At 42.7% G+C, this 22,792-nt stretch overlaps 1 protein-coding gene across 1 annotated transcript in view; it reads right to left on the reverse strand.

Moving 5' to 3' along the window:
- The window catches only part of mybl2b (v-myb avian myeloblastosis viral oncogene homolog-like 2b), a 38,806-nt gene extending 16,387 nt beyond the window's left edge, over positions 1–22,419 (reverse strand). The window contains exons 1-9 of the mRNA XM_084316073.1: positions 22,260–22,419; positions 20,952–21,051; positions 20,749–20,820; positions 18,625–18,717; positions 16,227–16,447; positions 14,542–14,677; positions 13,957–14,016; positions 13,414–13,755; positions 8,723–9,001 (exon numbers count right to left, since the gene is read on the reverse strand). Coding sequence (XP_084172199.1) covers positions 8,723–9,001; positions 13,414–13,755; positions 13,957–14,016; positions 14,542–14,677; positions 16,227–16,447; positions 18,625–18,717; positions 20,749–20,820; positions 20,952–21,051; positions 22,260–22,279 — 1,323 coding nt within the window. The 5' untranslated portion in view covers positions 22,280–22,419. The remainder of the gene's footprint in view (positions 1–8,722; positions 9,002–13,413; positions 13,756–13,956; positions 14,017–14,541; positions 14,678–16,226; positions 16,448–18,624; positions 18,718–20,748; positions 20,821–20,951; positions 21,052–22,259) is intronic.
- Between the last annotated feature and the right edge of the window lie 373 nt (positions 22,420–22,792).

The following is a 22,792-nucleotide window of genomic DNA, read 5'->3' on the forward strand; positions in this document are numbered from 1 at the left end:
CAATGGGCCACGCTTTAAAAGATAGGCATTTTCACTGTGCGTCACAATTTTTGCAGAGCTATATATCGTCCAACATGTAAAAAAAAAAGAGTAAATTGTTTCATGTATACGTTCGCGTGTTATCCCGTGGTGAATATTGTATAGTTTCAGAGTGATCCGGGCTAATTCCTGGAAGCTGCGTTATGGAGCGCTATGTGCATCTTGCGAAAGTCGTTCGCATTGCTTGTCTGAACACCTTATTATTTCCAAATCAAAAAGGTATATAATTAGGTCATTTTGTGATGCTCTGATCATCAGCAACGGCATACGTTTTGAATACTACATCGTTGCGATCGATGTGAAATCATTGTAGGATAGATGTCATATAGTCCTTACCTTTACTATGAGGTATTGCAAAAAGAATATTCCAACATTAAACAGCATTAAACCGGCAACGCTATAGACAACACAGCATTAGCGTTTGTTTTATTATAAAACCAGAGACAAGGGCCGGCTACGTGGCGTAGTGGGCAAGGCGCTCGCCACGGAATCTGGAGACGCTGGGCTCGCCTGTTCGAGCCCAGCGCTCCACATTTGCCTTCAGTTTAGCTGGTCATCCACAGTAATACACATTGGCCGTATTACGGGGAGGGAAACTGAAGGGTGGGGATCGGGCGTTGTGGACAGCGACTCCTACAGGTCGGTTGGTGCGCCTGCGCAGTAGAATCAGGAAGTGTCGGGGGCAGCGTGAGCCTCCCACGCGTTACTCCTCGCCACTGAGAGATCGAGCTGCGCAGGTGAAAAGATGCGACTGCTGTTACCTCAAGTACCGGAGGGGACTTGTGCCATGTATGACTTAGTCCACATTGCAGCCGGCTTGTGGGAGGCAAGAAACAGCGTTCGTGACAGGGGAGGGTTGAATTGGATGATACGAAATTGGGATGGGAGAAAATATAGAAAATGGGAGAAATAGTGGATATATATAAAAAAAAAAAAAAAAAAAAAAAAAAAAAAAAAAAAACAGAGACAAGCGCCTCTCTATATAATTTACACGAGTCTATTCTGGCAGCCCGTTCTGTCGCTCGACATTAAACAGCAGTCTGTTATAATTAAAATCACATTTAACACTTTGATCGCCGGGGTTAAATTCATAATTTACCATCCCTCGCCAGCCCTATTTAACATGGAGAAGTTCCCCTTCTTTGCAGGGCTATAACTTTTTAAATTTGATTGCTAAATTGACATTACTATGGCCCATTCAACGTCCTCCTATATATATTGTTCAGGGTGTAGCAACGTTATACTTTTTCATTCACATATTCATACTAAAATACGGTCTAAAGTATAAGTATGTTTTTATCGTTTTCTGCAGCTTTCTCCAGAACTTGATTTATAGCCCTAAATGCATTATATTGATGATCAAATACAGTTTGGTAGGAATCTGTGCGAGATAAAAAATTTCAAATGGACGTACTTCTAGAAGTTACTACGTATGATCTGATGATGACCGGATGGGGGGGGGGGGGGTCGTTTATAATTCCGTGGGCAACGTTATATCATTCATCTAGTGTGGGTGATATGATCATTAGAGCAGTTAGTATAGAAGACATTAAAAAATAACGCTGAAACTCACCGTAGCTTCCTCTCGCCGTTGGGAGATGAGCGTGGAACAGAATTTTTTCTATTATGGGATGTCGAAATATCCGATCCATTTCCAGGTTGTATAATAGTATATACGTCCAAATCATGTTGTTTATCGAGTTATTGGTAACGGATCACTATCCGTTGTGATCAGCTCGAGTCCTGGGACTATTACCGAGTGATCGGACCCAATTGAAATGAGCACCAGCTTCCACTTCCTGTTTATGCCCTGGGCAATCCGCCGATCGGCCACCAGATGGCGCTCTTGAAACGTTGTAGAGTTGAGAGGGGCTCACCAGTACATCTCATGTCTCCGGGGGAGAAATATGATTTCGATCACAGATTTTTGAAATATTGATATCAAAGACGCTGTCCAGCGGCATCGGCAGAATGAGCATGGCGGGGAAAGACGTGTTTCAGCGTCAACAGCAATTAAAGTGTTAACATGTTAAGAATTTTATGAGCGAACAAATTGTTCGATTGGATTTAATGCTACCTAATGTCATATAAATTAATTTAATCGACTACAGTTGACGGGGGTGGCTTTTTTTGTTATTGGCTGGCCCGTAGTTTTCGATGGCGGTGACGTCATTTGTTGATGGCTTGTTCACAGGGCACGAAATTGGAGCCTGCCACCCACCATTGGCGGGCAGATTTTCGGTTTGGCGAGTGACACTAAGAGGTCTGTCCGCCACATGGCGGGTAACAAAATTAAACTAGTCATGTAAATAATTAAAACTGCGGTGTGTTTTGGTCTTACGACAGTCGCCTTTTAGCAAATCGCAAAAAGCCTGCGATTTGGCATACGTTATACAGCGAGTTTGATTCAAGTTTCTTTCTTGCGTGCCAGTCATGCTTACCAATCAAAAGTGCTGTGCTCTCATTGCTCACCAATCAGAAGTAGCCCAAGGTAGCTACGTATACGCCCAACAACAGCTTGTGAAACGTGACAAACGTCCGTGTGTGAAGACATAAAGCATAGCTCCAGAGTGCTTTGGTCACATTTTGCGAACTAAATCAGTCCCAGCTTTTTCCCCCATGCTGTTTCTATGTGCAGTGTAAATTCCAATGCTTCTAACTAGGGCTGGGCGATATAACGATAATTATCACGATATATTTTAATAATCGATATCGAAAAGAAAGAAATTAAAAAATATATATATATCAATTTTTTTTTTGTGCAACAGGGCAGTTTTAAAACCAGAGACAGTGGACAGACTTGTCTTTCTTGCCTGCAACTTAAAGTAATGGCTTTGCTTGTCCAAATGACAATACTGACCAAATTGAGATAAACTTTTCTCTTGTCCATTTATTTTGTTTGCTTTCTAATTTAAAATACAGTTTGAAACAGTCTGTACACAGTAGGCTATGTGTGCTAGCAGAGCTAGTCTCCAGTCACGAGTCACGGTGCACATGTGCGGTGGTTTGTCCACCAAAAAAGCGCCAAAAGATAGAAAAGAAACTAGCAGAGCCGGAACTGTTCAACTCCCCTGGAGCCACAGCCAGCAGAGAAGCCGGTTTACTTTCGCTTTCAAACCAGCTGCAGCCTGAGAACTGGAGTGTGAGGGGATGTAACACTAAAGATGGCGGCAATGACAAAGAATTGCTGCAAAATAAACATAAATCTGTTGTTAAAAAATAATAATAATAATATATATTTTAAAATACTTAACAATATCGATAATATCGAATATCGAGTGATATTCGATATCGTTATCGCGATATCATTTTTGGCCATATCGCCCAGCCCTACTTCTAACAAGCTTGGCATCCTAGTCATTCATTTCCGCCAGGGGGAAATAACGTTAGCCGCTAGCTAAGCTAAACTAGCCAATCCTGTTCAGACAGAAAACAGCTGAGCGGGGCTCTCTCTCCATCCCTCTCTCTACTTGTTCAATTAAGGAGCCCTTTCTGCGTGCGCGCGGAGAAAATACCAGGGCCCTCATTTATCAACAATGCTTAGAAAGTGTTCTATTTTCGTTCTTAACACTTTGTGCGCCATTCACGTTGTACGACGTGTTTCAAGTTCATGCGAATTCTGCCAATCGACGGTGTACGACGTTATTTTGATCATATTTCATTTTTTCGCCATTGGTATTCATATTTCCCTCACAGAGCCTGGTCTGATGCTGTGGGACTCGGCACAACTCTGCAACGCTTCAATACTGCCACCTGGTGGATGATCGGCGAGTTGCCAAACCGGAAATGGCCGGTTGGATATCGGTGCGTCTCCTAAATGCGTCCGGTCATATCGTTGCAGGACTCTAGCCACACACCGTGGATATGGATCGCTGCCATAACTCAATAATCGACATGATTTGGGCGTGTACTATTATTATACAAACCGGAAATGGATCTACTCGATCCCCATCAAATAACTGGGATCTTTTTGCTCTAGTATCATCGCCCAACGGTAAGAGGAGGCCGACGTTACTTTCAGCCTATTTGTTTATTATTATCCATACAAACTGCTCTGATCTATATATCACCCATACTACATAAAGCATTTAACGACGATCACGGAATTATAAATGACCCCCCCCCCCCCCCCCCCTCCGTTCATCCGTGCATGATCAGTCATAACGTTTAGGACCATGTACAGTCAGTGTCGGCGCCATGGGGGGTCATTCGCGGGCCATGCCCCCCCAGATGGCGCACTGTGCCCCTCCAAACGTCATGGGCAATTGTTATAAAAAAATAAAATAATTAAACATAATTTTTTTTTATTATAGTAAAAGTCTGATGTTTTCCTTTATAAATAGGCTATTTAGCCTATTATTAAACGAAATTAAACAAAAAAAAGTCTTAAAAGAAGTGTATGTTTGAGCGCACGCTGATTGGTGTGTGTGTTTGAATTTGTTATTGCGTTATTGGTCACGTTGAGTTGATGGGTTGGGTAGTCAGAGCGCGACTGCGTGACTTGAGTGAGCGTGAAAAGTACAATAGAGTCAGTGGGTAAAATATAACACTTGGAGACGGACATAAAATGGATATATACGAAAATGGTTGCATGCCATGCATGGTGGGGCAGGGGGGGCACCTAAGGCTTCTTCACGGCCTCCTCCCTGGTGACGGTCCTCCAACATCTAACGCTGAAGAGCTTTCGGTAAGTTAGGCGTCATGAAGACGAAGTCTGGCCAAGAAGCGCCCGGTGCTGCCGCTGCAGGTGCATCTGTCACAGCAGAAGCTAGCGTGGTCTATAATCATAATATGTCATAATAATAATAATGGATAATATAATGGATCGCCTATAAAATTGAGGCAGAGTTTGAAGTTGCAAAAGACCTCACGCGAAAGTGGGACACCGTCCTGAGGAGATTCAGTGCCACGACTCGCCGCCTCCAACTCTTCTCATGGGTAAGTCCTACGACTCATTTTTAATTTTTAAATTTTTTTAATTTTTAATTTAAATTAATTTTTAATTTAAGCCGCCGTGCCCCTTGTTATTATTAATAATACTTTCACTTGTTAATGAATTTAAGCCCAGCCTCGGGCTATTTCATACTGTTTAATTTGTGTGTGTGAGACGCGAGTGTGTTTGTGACGTGAGAGAGAGAAAAAGAGAGAGAGAGACTGTCTTATCCCTTATGCGCACTCATGTTTTGAAATGTGTGTTGGTTTGCGGGAAATTCGTTTTCTGAAGCCTATATTTTATTTATGTATGCCCCCCCGCTGTTACAATATGCCCTCCCGTTAAGTTGGGTCTGGCGCCGACTCTGTGTACAGTTGACATTTTTAATATAGCGTGGATTGGCAACAAAGGGCATTTGATAATATGCATTTATGCCTAGATCTCACGTTCTAGGAATTACTGCAGAAAACGATAAAAACATTTATATTCTAGACGGTATTTTCTTATGAATGTGTGAATGAAAAAGTTAAACGTTCCTACATCCTGAACGATAATCGATGTTGAATGGGCCATAGTAATGTAAATTTAGCAATACAATTTAAAAAGTTATAGCCCTGCAAAGAAGGTGAACATCTCCATAGACTTACAGTACTGGCAGAGAATGGTATAAGATGCTGAAAGTGTGTGGCAGGGAATGTGTTAAAGCGCGGGCTAGCTAGAACAGGATGAAGAACATCCCGGCGCTGAATGAGTTAATTATGTGCTCATTTTAACTAATGCTATGTAAATCCTATATGCAATGCATCTATATCATGTTATTGTAACTTGCTAGTGCTACAATGTTTTATTTTGCATTGTCCCTGACAAATAAAACACATTTTAAATAGGAATGCCCCGATCACGTTTTTCCACCGGTACCGATCACTGATCGTCTTCAGCCATATCGGCCGATAGTTTTTGGTTTTATATAAAAAAAAAATTTAAATACGTATATACTTTTTTATTTATTATTTATAAAATATATATAATTATACTTGTAGTTGTATTCTCTGCGAGACATCGCCACCACACAACAAGTCAAAATGCTCGCCATCTCCACTGTCTGTATACTCTGCTTTGGTCAAATCACATTCAGCATGCCCTCAGCAGGGTATCTGCGGCTCTGCAGATATACCCTACTCCCTCAGCTAGCCCCGTTCGTGACTGCGATGCAAACCGGGGCTCGAATACGCATCGAATCAATGTTATAAGACATTGATATCAGGAGCTATCTGTAGCTACTGCTAGCCGGCTAGATAACGTTAAGACAACGCCTCAGTGAATTATTTACCGTAGTTTAATGGGACATTTCGTTTTTAACAGTGAGCTAACGTGAGCTAACGGAGGTATCAACATGCACTACTAGACTATTGCTGGAGCATTTGTTGATATCAGGAGCTATCAGTAGCTAGCCGGCTAGATACAGTTACTAAAAGTGAATAGTTGACTGGGTAATTTTGTTTAAACGGTAACGATAGCTAGGTAGCTAACGTTAGCTCACGGTCCCATGCACTAGACTAGAGCAGACTATTGCCTGAGGCAATAGGAGCCTCCTCTGTGTTTACACGGGTAAGGGAGGGGCTGAGGGAGGAGGAGGAGCGGCAGTTTGCAGCTCTGTGTGTCTGAGACAGAATGAGTCAGCGAGTGAGATCTCCGCTAAGAATTGGATCATGTTTTTCGATCGGTTTTCACGATCGGCGAAAATAAAGCATTATCGGAATTCACCAATCTCATATTTATACTGAATATCGGCCAATACCGATCGCTGGCCGATCGGGGCATCCCTAATTTTAAAAATGGAGCATATCTTCAACCCTTTTCAACATCAATGGCAGTGTGAAAGGTAGGCTGAGATCTACCAAGAGACATACACTTTATACACAAGATGTCTTAACTCATTCCCTGCCAACGAGTTTACTCATTATTGGGAGCAGACACTTGAACGCCAACAACGAGTATACACGTTATTTGATAGTTTTTCCTTTTATTCGATATTTCTATTCATTATTCATCCAGGGACCTTGGTGTTACCATAGGGAATGAGTCTGAGGTCGCCAAAGTGCAATACCGGCCGCATCCAGCTAGACGGCGGTATCAAGCACCCTTTGTAACCTTGTATCTTGGCCTGTGGAACGGCCAAATGTCTCCTGTTCTACTTTTCCTTGTCGGGCGAGGCGAGCGGTTCTCCCGGTTCCATTGAAACGCGCCAAATATCCCCGATCCATATGTTGTGGTGGATTATGCCGTGGACCAAATGGACATTGGATGTACCAGATGGCGATCAAACAATTGGAATATTATTTTTGGAATGCTCTTGATCACAGGTACATTTTAGCTTGATCCTGCAATGTTTGTATACCAATCGGGCTGAAAAGCGTTTTTAGTGTTCAATACACGAATGCCGTTACTGACAATCAAATAATCAGAAACGACCCCCCCCTTTCATGCATTCATGATGGAACATAATACCTATGATATAGATTTGATTTCGGAATAATAGTGTGTACAGGCAAGAAACGGCAACGTCTATAGTGGAATTGACGTATACGGCTATAACTCAGCATTTCGGGAATTACCCTAGACTGCTCTAAAACCATACTTATATTCACCACGGTATAACACGGGAATGTATGGATGGAAAAATTCATTGTTTTTCACATATTGAACGATAGATAGGTGATGTCAAATGGGCCATAGTATTGTATCCATAGCTATAATATAGAATATAGTTATAGCTCTACAAACAAGGTGACGCACTCCTAACTTTTTTTTTTTTTATTATCTTTTCCCCCCTCCTTTTTCCGATTTTTCTCCCATCCCACTGTTAGTCGTTATGCCAATTCCCAACCCCCTTCCTGGTTGTTGCGCACTTTCCCCTACTGTTGGTCCGAGAGGCCGGAGACTGTCACATGTTTTCCTCCGACGCATGTGCAGCCAGCCGGCAGCCAGCCTGGCAGCGCAGATTCTCACTGGGAGAGTGTAACGTGTGGGAGGCCGCACTACCGCTCTCCAGATCCTACCCTCGCTGAGCAGGCGCCCCGACCGAACTGTAGGGGTCGCTGTCCACAAGGCCCAGGACCCACCCGCCAGCTTTCCCCACCCCCTAATACTGCCAATTGTATTAGTGTGAACGGCCAGCCAAGCTGGTGACAACGCCGGGAGCTGGGCTCGAACCCAGCATCTCCGGCGTTGGTGACGAACGCAATGTCCGCTACACCACCTGACCACCCCACTCCTAACTTTTAAAGCGTGGCACTGCTAGAGCGGGGCCCGACTAATTCCCAGTGGTGAGAAGTCAACATTAGACTGGTCTGGTCCTTTATAAGAATGTCTTTAGTTTGAGGACGGCTCTAGAATGCTGTATATACCATATATATATAATATGTATTCTTACCGTATATATACACTGATCCACCTGTCTGTACATACTCACTGGCACATTAACCTTTACATATCTGTAGATACTATATCTATACATATTCCTTACCTACCCTTACTAGTTACATTGCAGGCCAGTATGACTACTGTATCACTGTACATATTGGTATTAGAATCTGCACATACATCCGATTAGCACTACACCCAGTAGTACTAATTTATATATTTTATACCCAGTTTAATCCATTGTATATTACTATTGCACTTTACCGTTACATTTGCACTCTGGTTGGATGCCAAACCATTTCGTTGTACCAATCTAGAATATAGTACCTGTGAAGGGGAGAAGGGCAGGATCTTGACCGGAGTGCTCTTGGGAGTCATGGAGTTACTGGGCGAGTCGGGAGACAGGGTGATGCGCCTGCGGCTCCGCCTGTTGAGGATGGAGGGCGGCGTGACGCCCCCGGGGGAGATGGGGATGAGCTCTCCCTTGTTGCCCTTGCTGAGCTCCTGCAGCGTGCTGCCCTCCAGACGGAACTGGTGGTGCCGCTCCGGGCTCTGGCTGTCCTCCGGCAGGTCGAAGGCTGCCAGGTTGCACCAGACGTCGAGGTCCTGACGGGGAGAGAAGTGGCGCCGTGATTCAGTTGAACAACAATTGCGAAAGGCAAAGATTTTAATAATATCTTGACCTCTTTAAGCCATATTCTCCGAAAATTCGCCTTAAAGTACATACCCAAGTAAATGGAAGATAGCTCCACTTCTACAAGGGCTATTTGCATGTTCTTGGTATCTAGGGACATCTATGGACCTAGGGGTGGACGGTATGGTCTAAAATTTATATCACGGTATAATTTGAAGCATAGACGGTAACGGTATATATCACGGTATCAGTGTTTCTGTTAGAATAATTTTTTTTGCCTGATAGGCAGGCTATATAAAGAACGACATCCTCAAGGCATGTAGATTTATAATATTTTAACTTAAAACTAGGCTACTTTTGCGTATACAGTCATTATATTCCAAATAAAATAAGTCCCGAGTCGAGACTCAGTGCTGCTCCCAACAATCCCAATAGTATGCAACTGCAGAGCCGCAGAGTAGGGGCGCTTTCAGGTCCGGTCACAGGCCCGCTCAACAGCGCCCCCCACCCAACGGCTGAATTGCCAATGGCTGAATTGGAGTATTGCACTGTGCAATACACAGTGCAATACTCCAATTCAGCCATTGGCAATTCAGCCGTTGGGTGGGGGGGCGCTGTTGAGCGGGCCTGTGACCGGACCTGAAAGCGCCCCCTACTCTGCGGCTCTGCAGCTGCTTCTCGCAAAATTCAGCATCCAGCTCGCGCTGCCCAGCCGTCAGAACACTACACACATATAATGTTCACAGCAAACTGTAGTTGATCACCAGGTATGTTTTATTAACGTAGAATAATTCATATAAGAAAAACGATAAATCTCTTACCTTTCTCCACTGGTTAAAAATGCCAGGAACTGAAATTGAAACTTGCTGTGCGCCACATGATATGTGTTTATTATGAAATGACAATTGCGTGTTGACACGCCCACTGCGCGAAGCCTCCTAAATAACTTTTACCAGTTTGCACATATCTATTATCGATGACTAATTCTATCTATTTTTAGGGGCAAATGCGGAGTGAAATAGTCACGCTGTGGTTACATGACGTCATTGCTATTTTAGAGCTGCTCTACCGGTTACAAGGTATAGTCAAAATTCATACCGTAGAGCAAATTCATACCGTTTATTTATACCGTCCACCCCTAATGGACCCCAGGGAATGTATTCCCAGTGTCAGAAATATTGTGTCTGTTACTATGCTCGAGTAAATTGTAATGATGATGACCCCCCCCCCCCATCATTGATGGTGAATAACACCATGCTAACATTGACCAAAAGTGAAAAGTTGCCACTGAGCTCATTCAGCACCTTATTGAGATCAAGTGTACTAAAAATCTAATGAATAAAGGGCAGATGATTTACAGGGTTTTTTGTAGATAGTATACAGTACTGAATTTTGCCATCCGGACACATGCAATTTGAAATATGAATATAGAATATGTGGCCTATAAATGACCTTATTATGGCCACGTCATAAATCGATGGATCGGCCCAAATCTCCTCTTTCCAATGGCAGAGGTAAATCTGGATTTAGTACCACCAGGCGCTCATTACAGGGCAGCAAAGACTGAATTAAAACTTCCGCCATTTTTTTACCGGATTGCAGTAGACGTTCACAGAATAGTAAAGAAACAATATACGTTGTATTTTATGGCAATAACATTGAGGTTTGTTCGACCCGTGAGATATGACGATTTTCACGTCAATCAATATTTGTATAAGAAAAATGGTTAGACTACGTTTGTATGCGGCTGGTGTGAGCTGGGTAGTGTAGTTTTATGAAATTCCGATATCCATCAAAAGCCCCGGGTCTCCACTCTTTCTTAGGACTACAATGGTTTCATGACGGCATCATGTCCTTGCATCTAAATGATCCGGTTTCCGGTGCAATGCGCAGAGATTTTTTATGAGCTCATATTTCACTAATAACACTTAAGTTAACATCATTGGTAACCAAACATAGTGCTGAAAATATACACTTTGACTGCCGTTTTGATAGGGTTAGTGTCTTTACTCTAAAATGCGACATCCCTTAATACGGAATGTATTGATCGATTTGTGATGTGAAATAAATCTCTGCCCAGTACCAGGTCGAGCTGGCTTAAAAGGTTAAAGGGGAACTATCTTACTATTTCTTTCACTATTTGGGCAATTTTACACAATTCCTGTGAGGCTATGGAACACATCTGTAAGGTTCTTTTTTTTAATGTATTGTTTTGTATTTCTAATCAAGTACTGTAGAGCAGCAGTTTCTGCCCTTCAAGATTCCAAGCTGTTTTTGGCTGGGCTCCGCCCATACTCGCAATGTGCTTTGAGTGACAGTCACCCACTGCACTGCAATGCACTGGAAGATACCTTTTGGGGGAGAGAGATAGAGAGGGACTAATTAATTTCGCCGCAGGGGGCATAATCCCACGGGATAAATGCATTGGTAACTGGTTTCAAATGACAATATATACCCTGTAAATATTATGGCACGGATCGGAATACGCGTGGGAGCGTGCGCTATGATATTTTGCAACAGGTTGACGTGACACAGTGAGTGCTGATACTACGAGAGAGCGAGAGAGAACGAGTGAGAGAGATAGAGGGAGAGATCGCTCCGAGACGAGTCGCACCGTATGAGAGCCTCTCTCTCCCTCTCTCTCTTTTGAGGAAGTGTCAGTGACAGGGAAACCGCTTCCGCATTATTCCCACTCGCTCCGTTGTTGAGCGAATTGTTGATTGTGGGCGGTGGCTACAACCACAGAAGGAGCTACGGTATGCAGATCAGAATTCTTACACGTCACAGATACGCAAAATTCTGAATGGCTTGGTTCAGTGGGGGAGGTTCTTGTCTGAGCTGAACTGAAGAAACGGGACTAGCTAGAGATTTCACATCTAGTCAGTGTTGGTACAGCCCCACATTGCTAGAAAACAATGCAAATCACTGGAAAAAGCCATTTATAAGATAGTTCCCCTTTAACTCATTGGACGCCAGACCTGATGATAGTCGGGTTAACCTGCCGACCGTTCAGCGCCAATCACGAGTATAGTCGGGTTTTAATCGTTATTTATTTTATTAGCGATATCCATTCATTTTCATCCATTCAGCCTGATGTTATCGTTGGGAATGGGTCCGAGCTCGCAAAAGGGCAAACACCGTCCCCTACGCCTTCCGGCTGGTATTGCACTCCACTGGGAATGGTATAGTTTTTTTTCTGGGACGATCCAAGCCGTGCAGGCGTGGTTTAAATAATCAGGCGAGGTAACCTGATTTCAACGATACATCTGCAATTCTGTTGAACGTGGCACGGACCTCCGCGCCCAGTACTTCAAATGGCGATCAGATAATTGGATTATTTCTTTTGCATTACATCAGATACAAGGTAAGAACATTATATATAAATTTGATCGTTGATCTGATATGTATTTCTACCCGATCGACGCTGTGTCTGTGTGGATGTGTGGCTGTTTTCCGTTGGGTGGGGGAAGGGAAGCGGCGCGCCGGTCTAAACAACATTGCATGCGTGCACGAGGAAGGATAATAATTATGTTCTAGCGTTGATTTCAGGAAGATTCGATAATCAGCCGAAAAATTACAACGTGTTTTGTGTATTCCACTAAAGGGCTATTATCGCGTCTCTCTGAAATTACTAGAAATCACCAAAACTATACTCTTATTTAAAACGGTATAAAACGAAAATGTACAGATGAAAAAACAATCAATTTTGTACATGTTGACTGAAAGCAACTCACTGATAATCGACGAGTGTATTAGACCCATAGCCATAATTTAAGATATATTTTAAGCACTCGCAAATCTCCCACTCCTCCCATTGATTAAAGCGGTGGCGCTCTAGCGCTCTCTGGCACACTTAAGTGTGGCGGTCAATGAGTTAAAACCTTGTTCACTGAGTCAGTTCAACCGATTTTGAAAAGTGTATACAAATGTGACGGGACTGCAATAAGTGAATGTATGCCAACAACACCATGTTTACTACAGATAGTTGACCGCATTATATTAGGTTCAGATTCCAATTTTATAGATCAACATGGTTCAGTTGGAGTGACTATAACCAGATTTATAGATCAACATTGAGGTTTCTTTTTTTCTACAAATCATAACTAATGGCTGCAGAACTGAAGAACTACTAGGAATGTCTCCCTCTTAACCACCAAAACCTTCAGATTTGATTGCCTATACTTATGTCTTTCTTCTATTAACCTGCCAATACCTGTACCTTCCCTCCCCCATGGTGCTATGACATCCAAACTTCCCCAAGGAGATGAATAAAGGAATATCTTAATTTATAATATTCTTTTCAAATTGGGATAACCAATAACACGGTAATAACATTTGAAGAGAACCACTCCTCTCAAAATATATTTCATAATGTATGCTTTACCCCGTCTACCATATCCATCACTTCCTTCAGCGCTGGCCCTGTGGGAGAGAGAAACCCAGAGCTGTCCACCACCCAGCTGGTCGAAGAGCTTTCACCCGAGGCCTCCGACTCCATCTTGATGGTCGAAGAGCTTTCACCCGAGGCCTCCGACTCCATCTTGATGGTCGAAGAGCTTTCACCCGAGGCCTCCGACTCCATCTTGAGGGTCACCGAGGCCTCAGACTCCATCTTGATGGTCACCGAGGCCTCCGACTTGATGGTCGGTGGTGTTTGGACAGAGGCAGGCTTTGAAGCATCCGCCTCCCTTAGTGCACCTTTTTTGGCGGCTGAAGTACAAGGTTCCTGCAAGAAGTGGCATATGACAGAAATCTACCAAGGACATTCAAATAATGAACACAGTTCCTGTAAATGCAATGTGTGCGAGGCCTGTAGACATGCTTTCAATTATATTAAAGATATCCATTGAATAATCTAAGCTTAAAACTGTTATTGTAATATATAGAAAATATAACAAGAGTAAAAATAAAGTGTTTGTCCTCTTACTGGTTGAGACATTTTCTGCCCCGAATCCCTGTCCACACCATCTTCATAGTAATGGGACATCTATGAAATCAGATAAGAGGATCACATTCTCCATCATTCTATAGACCTTTTCTGTTGCTATTCCATTGCTAGAGGAACAGCTTTGGCCACCGTTTATTTCCCATCAGCAACTGTATTAACAAATATTGCAACAGGAAATACAAAGCGGACCCATTTAGAATGTATATGCTGTCAAGTTGGAAAAGATCTATTGAATTGATGGCTGTTCACGGAATGTTTGTGCAGTCATCTCTCTTCCAATGTGGCCATCTGTAACTATTGGTAACTACCACTGAATGCCGGTAGAGTAGGTAAATGATAGGAAAAGCACTATTTTACTGTTCCACTGTGACGACACATTATCCAGTAATAGTTAAAATGATTACATTTTTGTCAACACAAAGCAACTGACTTAGAAACGGTTGTCTCATCAAACATTGAGGATAAAAAAGAGCATTTCAAACATTCCATGAACACCCTCTATTAATTTTTACAGATCAATACATTGTGTAACTATGCAGACATAATCACTGAATAAAAGCCCACCTGCAGATCCTTGTTAGCGCGCGCCAATAACTCCTTGTGTTCATTTGGTCTGAAGCCAGTCACAGCAGCATAGAAACCCATCTCCACCTTGCGTTTGATGGTAGAATTCCAGTGATTCTTCACAGCGTTATCGGTCCTATAAGGAATTTATATAACAACGTGAACCAGGGTTAGGAATGAAAAAAAAATGTGGGGGGGGGGGCTTTTTTGCGCCCCTTAATTGATTTTCGGGGGCTTTTTTTGTATTTCGGGGGCACTGAACTTTTATGATGAAAAAAGTTATTAAACATCCTTATCATTTAAAAAATACAACTCAATTAATGACCTCATTTTTGGCTGCAGCTGTCCTGGTGGTGCAAAGCACTGTATTTCTTTACAGTCTTTGTCCCGCCGACAAAAACATCCACGCAAACTGCTCCTTGCACACTGCCAGCCAGGCAGATTTTTTACCAGCCAAAAATTCTAAAACTAATCTATAGAAAGATGTCAGTACATTTCAGGTAGATAAGGTATTACGTTCAAGTAGATAAAGAATACACACTTAAATAAGAGGCCAGAGAAACATTTTAAGCAAATTGTTTTAATATATTGATTGATGATTGATTAATCAATACAAGTCAATCTTAAGCTTAAATTGTAACCTAACCTAATCATCAAGACTCCTCACTCTAGCCTCTTTGCAGGATTTAACAGAACATAATAAAATGTGAAGGTTTTGTAAACCTAACTTAAACCTCCTCAATCATGTCCTCATCAGAGTCCACAATCTCATTGATTTACTACCGATGACTGTGGTGTTATGTTAATGTGTGTGCGTTATACGACAGAGTATACAGGCCACCGTACTCGGGGTCAAGGGGTAGGTACAGGAGGGGCGAGAGACACACCTGTGTGATGTTAAGCTAATAAAGGATACTCACACTCACAACCACAGCAGAGGACTCGCGTATTTGTACTGTGAAGTAACACGACAATGACAAACGTGTTGTTTCTGTTTTTCTTTTTGACATACTTGCAGCACACGGAACAAGTTAACAACTCACCACTGTCTACAGCCCCCGCATGATACTGTAGCCTAGCCAGTCTCTTGAAACTATCTTCAAACTTCCACTGCTGTGGAAACTCTCTTTTGTCAGGTGGTCCAGCTCATCCTTTTCGTCTGAGAAAGCCATGTGGGTTTTCTTTTTAGCGGCCGGCTTACTCCTTCCATATGGTGCCACATATTTATAACCCATTAACATTATTAAGCTAACGTTAGCTAATCGGGCGTAACGTTACAGTGCAAGCAGTGTAAACAAGGAGATTGACACGCGAGGAGAGATTGAGGGCTGCAAAAAAGGCGACTGTCCTTTATTTTACATGACTATTTTGTTCAAATCCGCCCGCCATTGGCGCTTTGCGGGTGCTTATTTTGTTCCCCGTATATATAATTGGTAAACTGTCAGGGGCTTTTTTTTGCCCCCCCTTAACTGATTTGAGGGCATTTGGTCCATTTTTGAGGGCATTTTGCCCCAAGCCCCCGTTAATTTCGAACCCTGACGTGAACTCTTGTGCCATCGTGAGAATAAGCTCATGTTGTTTCCGTAAAAATCTCCCATTGGTTTGAAATTCAGTTCAACCCTATAGATATGAAAGAGCCTCTGAGCTGTGTATTCTTGAGCCCTATAGGTTGGATGTTAAGCTACCTTCCAGGGAGCAGCTTGGCCATCTCTGCCCAGCGGTTTCCCAGCGTGCAGTGGGCCTTGTAGATGACGAGGTCCTCCTCGGCCGTCCAGGAGGACTTCTTCACGTCGGGGTTGAGGTGGTTGTGCCAACGCTCCCTGCACTGTTTGCCCAGCCGACCCTTCAGATGCTTGGCTACCATGGCCCACTGTTTGTTCCCATAAAGGCCCACAAGCTCTATGACCTGAGAGGAGAAAAGCAGTAAATATGCATCTGACATTTTCTGAGCACTGAGCCCAGTTCAGTTACACCTGGCGGTTATCACTGACACAGAGTAGCTTTATCAATGGAAGATGCTGTGTTATATATGCTATGTTAATATATTTTATTTTGCCCATCACTCCATTTAGTGGCCTATACTGATTATCAGGCCAATACAGGGCATAATGCATCTGAATTTCCCGATATCAGAATCCGATATCAACAGCCATGTCAGAAATGAAAACAAATCGACTTTTGGCACAAAGAAGCATATTCGATCTCTCCAATGGAGACATGAGATATCATCTCAAACTCTCAATCATCTTTGTCAAAGTATCCCAAACTAACGATCCAGTCATTCATCAATGTATGTATATGCAGTCATTCATCAATGTATGTATATTAGGGCTGTCTTAAATACTTCGAAGCTTCATTCGATGGGCATGGGATTCGAATATGAAAATAAATTTGGATTATTAAATAATTTTTTTTTGTGTGCAAAATCAACTCTTCCTCTCTTACTATAACAAGCAATGCTGTTTGTTATTTAAGATGATGTCGGACTCGGCACTGACAGATGTGTTCATTGTGCTGCTTTTATAAAGCCTCAAATGACAGCGTACAATATTTCATGAAAGCAAAGTGTTTAGTTTGTCTAAGATTTAAAAAGGTTTAAACTTTACAGCACTGACAAAGTTGAACAAAGTGCTGTACAAGTCCCACAGCATACAAAAAAAATTAAAAAATTGTATAGTTAAAATCTAATCCTGGCCCTGAAGCTTCGAATTCCAAAAGAAAATCGAAGGTCAGCCCTAATGTATGCAGTCATTCATCAATGTATGTACTATATGCAGTCATTCATCAATGTATGTATTATATGCAGTCATTCATCCATGTATGTATATGCAGTTATTCATCTATGTTGTGGTTAGGTGGCTTCTTCAGGGGGGCTCTCCCGACACAGGGACAGGTGGTGAAAACACAGACGAGAAATCTCGTTGTTGGCCGCCATGCGTTGTGTGCAAACTAGAAATCTCGTTATTTAATCGTTATTTCTTTTATTAGCAATATCCATTCATTTTTCATCCATCCAGCCTCACGTTATCATTGGGACTGTCTCTGAGCTCGAAAAGGGCAAATACTGCCCCCTATCGTCTCCCGGATGGTATCGCACCCATTGGAATGGACTCAATGGAAATGCACGAGGAAAAAAAACTCCGGATTCCACATTTTACTTCTCAGGCATATTGTAACCGGAGACTATTGCATTCATTGAGGCAACCGAAAGCAGCGTGGATTATCTGATTCGAGGTCTAACGTTGGATCAATAAACGCGATCGATATTTGGAATGGCGATCAGTAAGGAATCTATTTTACCAGTTTTGGGGCAATCAGATGTTTTTTTTTCACATATTTCACAACGTGTGTGTGTGTGGCTGTGTGTGCGTGTATGACATTAGCGCTGACCAGGTCATGGATAATCGATTTTTCATAAGTACACATATACTATCGATAATCTAGCGTTTATTTGAAAACGATTCATAAATAGGCCGAAAAATGACAACGTGTTTTGTGCATTCCAGTAAATGGCTATTTTCGCGGATTTTTCTGGAATCACTAGAAATCTTCAAAACTATACTCGTATTCAAAACAGTATAAAACGGAAATGTACTGATGAAAAAACAATCCGTTTCGTACATGTTGACTGCAAGCAAGTCATTGATAAGCGACAGGCGTATTAGACACATAGCCATAATTTAAGATAGTTTATGCGTTCGCAAATGTGCTCGCCCTCTCATTGACTAGAGTGGTGGCATACAAGCGATAAATAGCGCACGCCCTGTCGGCACACAATGTGTTAAAGAGCGGTGGCAAGATGCTACAAGCCAAACGCAGACAGAACACCCTCATGACAGAATAAGCTCTCCTTGTGTGTGTATGTGGGGGGGGATGGCAGATTTAACCTGTGCGTGTGCGCAGCCACACCTGCTTCCGGGTCTAATTAGCTTGTCCCTGGGCAGGTGCGACTGCTTAAACCAGCATTCGACCACACCACTTAAGTGTATGAAAGAAACGGATCGGAGCTTTCAGACTCTGAATAACTATCTGCAGTGGAAAGGTGGTGCATCAAACACAACACACTACAGACCAAAGACCAACCTTCTCATCCTCTTCTTTGGTCCAAGGCCCTTTGACCAGATCTGGATCCAGGACTTTAAACCAGCGGTGCTGACACTGGTGTTCAGTGTGATTCTGGACAAAATAACACACAATCACTAAGTGATAGAAGCCGGAGACACATCAATAGGGAGGTGTAGTCTGACGTCACTGGTTGTTCCACCCGTATAGGGATTCATCATTGGGAAAATGGATTATCGGCTATTGTAACAATTCTGCCGCATGGAAATTGAAAAGCTTCCATTTTTGCACAAAATGAGTTCCCTTCTACCACTAACATTGTTGTTTAAGCATTTTTGGTTGAAATAAGGTAGTTATAAGGTTTTTAATTTGTCATTAAACCTACATTTACCGGCAGCTAGGTGGTGTAGTGGGCAAGGCGCTCGCCACCAATGCAGGAGACGCTGGGTTCGAGCCCAGCTCTCCGCATTGCTATCAGCTTGGCTGGTCGTTCATACTAACACAATTGGCAGTGTTAGGGGTGGGAAAGCTGATGGGTGGGTCCTGGTCGTTGTAAACAGCGACTCCTACAGTTTGGTCGGGGCGCCTGCTCAGCGAGGATAGGATCTAAGGGGGGGTAGTGTGATCCTTCCACACGTTACACCTTCTTAGTGAGAGTCCGCGCTGCCAGGTGAAAAGAAGCGGTTGATTGGCTACACGTGTGTTGGAGGAAGCACGTGATAGCCTCCACTCTCCCAGACCGACTGTGGGGGGTAGGTGCGCAGCGACCAGGAAGGGGATTGGGAATTGGCATAACGACTAACATTGGGATGGGAGAAAAACTGAGGAAAAAGGAGGGGGGAAAAGATTAAAAAAAAAAAAAAAAAAAAAACAGTACGGCAGGACAATGCCTATCGTTCAGAACTTGTCGCCTAATACACGTCACGGCCAGCTGATACCAAGCTAGCTAGCTAGCTAGCTAACGTTACCTAGCTAAACGTAAGCAATGTCTACTGTCGTGAACCATTTTAAATCAGGGCATGTAGAGGAGTTTCGGGAACGAGTTAAAATGTGCAGGCCCTCTTCTCAGACCCGTTACTGGTTACACTCTTAGACTTATCACACCGGCCAGGCTCCGTGCCGGTTCCCGAACGTAATCTCGAACCGGCAGGTGTGTTCACACCGGGAATAATTGGTTCGGAACATGAAAAATCGGTGCTCAGTGTTTTCTTAGAGGGCCGAACTAAAGCATCCGTCATGTTCCGAACAAATTATTCCCGGTGTGAACACGCCGGCCGGTTCGAGATTACGTTCGGGAACCGGCTCCGGCACGGAGACAGCCGGTGTGAAAGGCCTATCTGAGGCAAAGCACTGCACGCATCATGCCGGCTAGCAAGCTAGCTAGCTACACGTCACGGCCAGCTGATACCACGCTAGCTAACTAACATTAACGTTACCTAGCTAAACATACTAGACGTTAGCAATGTCTACTGTCGTGTCCATAAGTTCCCTGGCAGAATACTTTGTTTGTGAGGAGAAAAGTATACAAAGAGGAGAGAACCATTTTAAATAACGTTATAAACTATACACAATATGTACAACGAAACAATGATTTACATTAGTATTTACAGTGATTTAATATGCAGCGAAATAACGCTATAAAATATAAATATGATAACGTAGTTGTTGCTTTTAAAAATGGTGGTTGGCTTTAGAGATTAATGGTTATGATCAACAGAGATACTAGCCACAAATTCAGGGTCAGTTATTTTCCCATTGTACGAATTGTAAGGGAAATCTGATCCTAGGTCTGAGACTAAAGTCAGGAGTCTACGCTGTGGTGATGTCAGTCAGCAGCGCCAAATCGCAGTGTAGTTTCTCAGTGAATTTGCTACCTTTACGATTAATTGCGAATATTTTCATGTTGAGCTATAGATTATGGATGAATATGCACACAGAAAGATACACCATGCAAATGTTTATGCTTTATTTGTTTTAAACTAGACGATTTAGAAATGGGCAATGGGGAAATACATTGCATTGGACAGAGGGTGGAAGACGGAAAAACGGCAATGACGTAACCACTACACCGCCCTATAGAGCCTATACTACTTGAAAAGGCAACTAAGCTTGTTGCCACCAAGTGATAATAACAGCAGGACTCACCGGTATTAAGCTGGCGATGCACTTCCAATCGTTCGGTCCCACGTTTTGGACCAGAGCCTTCAGGTTGTCATCCTACAAAAGAAGTTAGTCAACAGATTTTATTTGTCTGTCTCTCTCTATTCAATGGCGACTGCTGACAACGTGAGAGGCAGTTCACCGCTCATAATGAAATGAGAAAATCAGTGACATGTTCGGACACCGACCTCATCTTGTGTCCATTTCACCTTCACTTTCCCACAGTCTTTTTGTTCTGCCACATCAGAGTCGGTGTCCTGAGACATGGCCTCCTCGCCGCCATCCTCTCTGAAACCAGCAGTTGGTTATGAGTTAGACTTGAATGAACAACAATGCTGATTTTTTATATCAGAAACTAGCAAGTCCTTCTGCAGTATATAGGCCTACCTATTTATACACATGCATATAACCCATGACTGTTTAATAGCATGCATGTAGAATAATGCTGTATACACTATATATATGTTTTCTGTCTGTACATACTTGCATATAATCCTTTTTTACTATACATCCCTTACCTACTCTTACTAGTTATGCTGCTGGTCAGTATGACTTACTACCATAGTGTATTTATATCTGTATCACTGTACATAATAATAATACTCTGTACATTACAATACAACAATTGTGTGTATTGAGCTGTACTGTATTGTACCCATTCTGCAATCTGTTAAAGTTTTCAATCACATACATCTGATTAACACCATGACTCAGTACATTTAGTAATTTAGCTGAAAGGTTTTATCCAAAGTGACTTAACTTACAAGTTCTGTACAAGTCAGCAGCAGGAAGGGTACAACTCTATCAGCTAAGTAACAATGTTCATCAAAGTGTTGAAACGTGAGTGCTAGTGTTGAGTGCATAGTAGTAGTAGAGACATGTTAGGAAGAGTGCATGATGGTAGACTTGGTAGTACTCATTTATACATTTTATATCCAGTTGAATCCCATGTACATTGTATATTGCACATTACTGTTACATTACATTAGCACTCGGGTTAGATGCCAAACTTATTTTCGTTGTACTGTACTTGTGCTGTATAATGACAATACATATAATCTAATATAATGGTAGTTTAGGCGTCCCGCTCTTTATTGTGATGCAAGGCTAACTCGTTCCCCAGGTTGGTTTGTGTCCCAGGCTGGCTGACTTTAGCATTTAGGCCTCTATGTCCGGCTTTTTCATTCAACATTCTGGATGGATTGCAAACTCTTGACGAGACTGCTGTGCGTTATGATCATAGACAGCACCGAAACAATAGAACGTCATCATAACCCACTTTAATTGTAAAGTTATTCGCTGGCGTAGAAATGTTCCCTGAAAAGAGCGGCAGATAAGATGGGGAACAACACCAGTCGACGTGCGAAACGTGCAGCTTTGTTAAAAGAGGTGGACGCCCGTGGCAATGAAATCCCCGAAGCAGGTTGTTCATTTGAAATTAGCCCAATATAAAGTTGTTAACTTTAACCCTTTTGATTTTGCACAGATGGACTTACCCGCGCGTCCACCAGGACATTCCAATGTTCCAATTCCAATGTTTTGGTTGTTTGTGATCAGGCAGCAACTCGTATCATTGATTTTGCAAGTCGCGGACATATAACATTACCTAAACTATGTAATGTAATGCAGATTGTCGATTTGTATAAACGTAAACTTAATTTCCACTGTGTCAAATGCGAACAGGAACTGAGCGGTCTGACATGTCGGCCAGCTGTGCAGTTTGTGTCCGCGCTCCAGCGTTTCTATCTCGCGCGCTAATTTTTCTCATAGAAACCGAGTGACGTAACTGCGCCCTGGACGTGTGCGCAGCGTATCAACATCTTCTTCTTCTTCAATGGGTTTAATGGCGGGTCGCGACCACAAAAGGCGCATACCGCCACATACTGTACAATCCATTTTACAATGTCTTCTTCTTCTTCTTTGGAATTAATGGCGGGTCGCAATCACAAAAAGGCGCATACCACCACCTACTGTACATCCCAGCAACTGGCCGGATAAGCAAGACCCGAACGTATCAACATGATCGGAG

This window comes from Notolepis coatsorum (assembly GCF_963971535.1).
Source record: "Notolepis coatsorum genome assembly, chromosome: 6".
In the NCBI taxonomy this organism is placed as follows: domain Eukaryota; kingdom Metazoa; phylum Chordata; class Actinopteri; order Aulopiformes; family Paralepididae; genus Notolepis; species Notolepis coatsorum.